Raw genomic sequence first — 6,097 nt, forward strand, 5'->3', positions numbered from 1 at the left:
TGTGCCAAGTACACTCTGGAGCCGCGAAGAGTCCATTTACAGGGACGTCACCATCACACTTTTTTTTCACGCAACTCCGTGTCGCCTGATTTGGAAAATTTGCCCCCACCCCAAAAAAAAAAAAAAAGTCTTTTGTTCACCCAATTTAAATATATATAGCAATATTATTTATATTATGATTTCGACCAAGCTACTAACCTACTACTATTACTACAACTACCACTACTACTACTATTGTCACCACCATTACCATGACTACTATTACTACTACTACCACCACTACTACTACTTTGACTACCACCACTACTACTACTACTATTACTACTACTACCACCACTACTACTTTGACTACCACCACTACTACTACTACCACTACTAATTTGACTACTGCCACTACTACTACTACCACTACTACTACTTTGACTACTACTACTACTACTGCCACTACCACTATTACTACTTTGACTACCACCACTACTACTACTTCTGCCACTACTACTACTACCACCACCACTACTACTTTGAGTACCACCACTACTACTACTACCACCACCACTACTACTTTGAGTACCACCACTACTACTACTACTACTTTGAATCCCACTAATACTACTACTACTACTTTGAGTACCACCAACACTACTACTACTACTTTGAATACCACTACTACAACTACTACTACTTTGAATACCACCACTACTACTACTACTTTGAGTACCACCACCACTACTACTACTACTTTGAATACCACTACTACTACTACTACTACTACTACTTTGAATACCACTACTACTACTACTACTACTACTACTTTGAATACCACCACCACTACTACTACTACTACTTTGAGTACCACCACTACTACCACTACTTCTATTACTACTAATTCTACTACTACTATGAAAAGACGGTGAAACAATTGGTTTATACAGCCCTCTATTTCTAAATTTATTATTATTTTTTTTTTTTGCATTTCCACGTCCCCGAGGCAACGTCCCACATACCTGCTTAGAATTCGACCCCACCCCCGAGCCGGCTCCACCGCCACCGCCACCGCCAGTCCACTCGCATCCAACATTTCCCAGAGATTTAGTGACGACAACACCCCAGCTGTGACTCCTCGCCGGCCGGGCCCAGTGGAGCCCTGACCCCAAAAATTCCGTGTCGGGGTAGTGGGAATTGCGAAGGGGATGGGGGCGGGGGTTGCTTCTCGGCCCGGGGTGACACAAACTTCCTGTACCGGGGTTCTCACGGTTTGAGGGGTCTCTGTTTTGCAATCGCAGATACGTGGCCATGTTCCCCTACGTGCCCCGAAAGGAAGACGAACTGGAACTGAGGAAGGGCGAGATGTTCCTGGTTTTGGAACGCTGTCAGGACGGATGGTTCAAGGGCACTTCCATGCACACCGGAAAGATCGGCGTCTTCCCCGGGAACTACATGAGTCCGGTCAGCAGGTCAGTCCGCAGTATTTTGGCCTTGGCAGGATTTTACAGTACACCAGTACAGTACATGTGTAGTAATTCTTGTCATGTGGCGTCTTAGATCCAGCTGCCAGATACAAAACTATTCCAGAATACAGTAATCCCTTGAATATCGCGGTAAATGTGGAACAAACATGGTTGTGATAATTGAAAAACTGCAAAGTAGGGTCAAAAATAAAATTTAAATAATCAGTGCTACTAGAAGAAAGTTTATTATTTTTTATTTTATTTGTATTTATTCTTTATTTATAGTTCTATATATATAGTTATTGTGTTTATTTAGTTATTGTTCATTTTACAGTGTAGATTTTCACATTTTTATGAATTTAAAACTAAAAAAGTTGAACCGTGAAATAGCGAGGGATTACTGTATTTATAGTAAATATACATTTCCAACAGATCATAACTAAAATAGGTCTATTGTGACTTTTCCCCCTATTTAATACTAATATTATTTATATTTATTTAAATATTAATTTCCTCGGTATCAGATCAGGACTCTATTTCGCCTAATTTCCATAATATCTATTATAGACGTGTATATTAAAGACTATAAAAGTAGTTCTCAATGAATTTGATCCTTATCAACTGCAATTTGATTTGGATTATTCCCAAAGCAAAATAAATCTGAACACTAGCGCCCTCTATAGACAACCCAAAGTTTAGTTTTTGACCTTTTCAGGAATATTCCTCATTCCTTCACAAATGTCAACAATTTCATCCTTATTTTTTTTCCCAGCTCAAAAATCCGTCTGACATTTCCGCCGTCAAACTCCATTTTTCACCCCTAATTTAATCCAGATTGCACATTTGGAAGCAATTGAAATCAGGCATAACTTTCTCCCAATCTGGAACAAATTTCCCCATTTTCTCCATCACTAGGACGGCGTCCGGTAGCGGGCACGCCAAAGTTCCCGCCAGTCTCTGCACGCCGGCGGGCAGAGTCCTCGCCGCGGCGGGACCCTCATCCAGTCACCACGGACCCATAATGGCGCCCGTGGCGGCCCCCGACTTGACCAAACATGGCGCCATTCAACCGACAGCTCAGACCGCCACGGGCCAACAACCCAATAAGACGCCATTACTGGTAAACTCGCAGATGACCGTCAATCAAGCCCGCGGCGCCGCCAGGACAGGTGAGTTGGAGACGCTCGCCATTGGACGCCATACGTCGAATAATTAAAACATTCCGTGTTGCAGCTGCTTGTCACGGCCAGGAACGAGCCAATGGTACGGCGCCGTCTGTTGGCGCATCTCGGGCGGCGCCAGGTTGCGCCGCCGCCTCGCTGACGCCGCCCAATGTTAGCGCCGCCTCCCTGGATGGCGAAGGTTTGAGGACGGCGCCCGTGTTGACGGGAAATGCTGTCGGCGTGGCTGGACGCCTGGACAAAGACATTAAGGTATTTTTATTTATTTATGTTATATTTTATTTTTTATATATTTTTAAATATTTTATTTTTTATATATATATATATATATATATATATATATATATATATATATATATATATATATATATATATATATATATATATATATATATATATATATATATATATATATATATATATATATATATATATATATATATATATATATATATATATATATATATATATATATATTTTATATTGTATTTTTTATATATATATATTTGTAATATGTTAGTTTTTATATATATAATTTTAATATTTTATTTTTTATATATATTTTTAATATTTTATTTTTTATATATATATTTGTAATATTTTATTTTTTATATATATTTTTTAAATATTTTATTTTTATATATATATATATATATATTTAATATTTTATTTTATATATATATATATATATTTAATATTTTATATATATTTGTAATATTTTATTTTTTATATATATTTTTTTATTTTTTTTATTTTCAATATAAACTAAAATCATTCAAATCAATTCCAATCAATTTTGTCATTAAACCCAGAGAGAAAAGAAAAGCCTCCTCAAGCTGCTGTCCAATAAGAAGAAGCCACGTCAGTCCCCGCCTTCTTCACCCACGTTGGAGGCGGAGCAAACCGCCATGGTGGAGCCGGTGGCCCAGGCCGAGGCTCCGCCTCCCCCCGGCCTGGACCTTGAGGCGCCGGAGCCCGCCCTCTCCCACCGGAGGAACGGTGGCCCGGAGGGAAGCCCCGCCCCCATCGCCCCGCCTCCTCGCCAGCCGTGCTCATCGCTGTCGGCGCAACATGACGCCCGACCTATCGTCTGCGAAAGGTACCCGCCCCCATCGAGCAAAATAGTTCAGTGGTCTCCAATTAGCAAGAAAAAAATTAGCGTAGCTTTTTATCTAAATTAGCAATTCTCGAGCATAATAGCAATTATTTATTATATATATTATAATTACAAATGTTCTCTTTTCAAGTAGGAAGATGAGATTGAAAACATTAATGTTTATTTCTCTGATGGACCGCTACCAGGTGGTTCATGGACCGCTAATGGTCCACAAACCACAGGTTGGAGACCACCAAATTTAAATTTTGGTGACTTCATTGTTGGGAAATTTGTAGAAACACAACAATAACATGAGTTAACATTATTCTTATTTTGTATTGACTGTTTTTGCAAAAAAAATGAAAAACTAGATTAGGAATTACTATCCAAAAATATTATTTTTTAATCTAAAAATTGAAACATCTCTATTTTTTAGATGAAAAAGTAGCACACTGGATTATAAAGCGCGTTCTGTCTATTTTGTGGAAAATTTAAGACTTTTAAGTGCGCCTTATAGTCCTGAAAATACGTTCATTTTACCCAACAAAAAAAACAAAATTAACCCGAGAAACATCAACTTTGTAGAAAAGTTAAGACTTTTAAATGCGCCTTATAGTCCTGAAAATACGCGAATTTTACCAAAAAACCCATAAAATTAACCCGAGAAACATCTATTTTGGAGAAAGGTTAAGACTTTTAAATGCGCCTTATAGTCCTGAAAATACGTAAATTTTACAAAAAACCCATAAAATTAACCCAAAAAACATCATTTTTGGAGAAAAGTTAAGACTTTTAAATGCGCCTTATAGTCCTGAAAATACATTAATTTTACCACAAAAAAAACAAAATTAACCCGAGAAACATCCATTTTGGAGAAAAGTTAAGACTTTTAAATGCGCCTTATAGTCCTGAAAATACATTAATTTTACCAAAAAAAAAAACTAAAATTAACCCGAGAAACATCAATTTTGGAGAAAAGTTAAGACTTTTAAATGCGCCTTATAGTCCTGAAAATACGGAAATTTTACAAAAAAACCCCATAAAATTAACCCAAAAAACATCAATTTTGGAGAAGAGTTAAGACTTTTAAATGCGCCTTATAGTCCTGAAAATACATTAATTTTACCAACAAAAAAAACAAAAATTAACCCGAGAAACATCTATTTTGGAGAAAAGTTAAGACTTTTAAATGCGCCTCATAGTCCTGAAAATACGCTCATTTTACCCAAAAAAAAATCCATAAAATTAACCCGAGAGACATGCAAAACCTGAACTAATTGACTGCCCTCCATTGACCGTATAGCAGATGACCCACATGGTGTAAATCATGGTTTGAAACCTCCAATTTTAGCCCCACCCCCAAACTCACCCCCGTGTAACCTTCAGGTACCGCGTGGTGGTGTCGTATCCGCCACAAAGCGAGGCGGAACTGGAGCTGAAGGAGGGCGACGTGGTTTTTGTCCACCGCAAGCGTGAGGACGGCTGGTTCAAAGGCACGCTGCAACGCAATGGCCGCACGGGTCTCTTCCCCGGCAGTTTTGTGGATAGCATCTAAGCCCCGCCCCCTTATCCCTCACACACTACTACTTTTTTTAAAACATTTTTTTTTAATTTATAGCTGTCAACGTGTGCCTTGTGCTCTTCTTCACTTTATTGTACATAAGGACACAAAAGAGAAAGAAGTTTAGTTGAAATTTACTCATAGAAAGAAGCTACTTTTTATGTTTTTGTTGTTTTTTTTTAACTTATTTCTTTTCGGGTAGTTCGAAGGGTTTTTAACTGGCAGTTTTGAAACACGGCACCCCCAGGGAGGGTGGGTCTACGGTCGGAATAGTTCCTTTATTTTTATTTTTTTTGAAAATGTGGCAAATCTATGGCTGCTAGATGTGATTGGCTCCTCCCAGCCAAAATGGATTGGACATCTAGTTCCGTCAAAAGCACTGAAATGTGATATTTAATTGCGATTTATTGACATTTATTGCGGAAAATGTGCATTCCTCCATTTAATCAGATTAATATTTTGGTAAATTAATCTCAATCAATACGTTCACCTGAACAGACTTGCTTTTGTGACTTTAAATTTAGGAACCTGGAAGAAAATCTGATTTTCCGCGATTAATCCACCAATGAATTAAGATTAATCGCAAATGACATTTAGTGCAGAAATTGAGTTTAATGAGATTAATTTATGATAGATTCATCTGAGATTATTCAGGTTAACCGATTGATAGATTCATCTGAGTTTAATCAGGTTAATCTATTAATATATTAATTAGGGTAATCTAGATTAATCGGAGATTATTGAAATCAAGATATCAATAGATTAATCAAGTTAATTTATGGTCAGATTCATCTGTGATTAACCAGGTTAA

At 37.6% G+C, this 6,097-nt stretch overlaps 1 protein-coding gene across 1 annotated transcript in view; it reads left to right on the forward strand.

Annotated features, from left to right (window-relative positions):
* sh3rf1 (SH3 domain containing ring finger 1) overlaps window positions 1-6,097 on the forward strand; it is a 31,384-nt gene extending 25,287 nt beyond the window's left edge. Inside the window, exons 8-12 of the mRNA XM_077716885.1 lie at window positions 1,284-1,454; window positions 2,364-2,617; window positions 2,682-2,881; window positions 3,442-3,728; window positions 5,112-6,097. Of these exons, the coding sequence (XP_077573011.1) occupies window positions 1,284-1,454; window positions 2,364-2,617; window positions 2,682-2,881; window positions 3,442-3,728; window positions 5,112-5,280 (1,081 nt within the window). The 3' untranslated portion in view covers window positions 5,281-6,097. The remainder of the gene's footprint in view (window positions 1-1,283; window positions 1,455-2,363; window positions 2,618-2,681; window positions 2,882-3,441; window positions 3,729-5,111) is intronic.

The sequence above is a fragment of the Stigmatopora nigra genome, chromosome 5 (assembly GCF_051989575.1).
Source record: "Stigmatopora nigra isolate UIUO_SnigA chromosome 5, RoL_Snig_1.1, whole genome shotgun sequence".
In the NCBI taxonomy this organism is placed as follows: Eukaryota; Metazoa; Chordata; class Actinopteri; order Syngnathiformes; family Syngnathidae; genus Stigmatopora; species Stigmatopora nigra.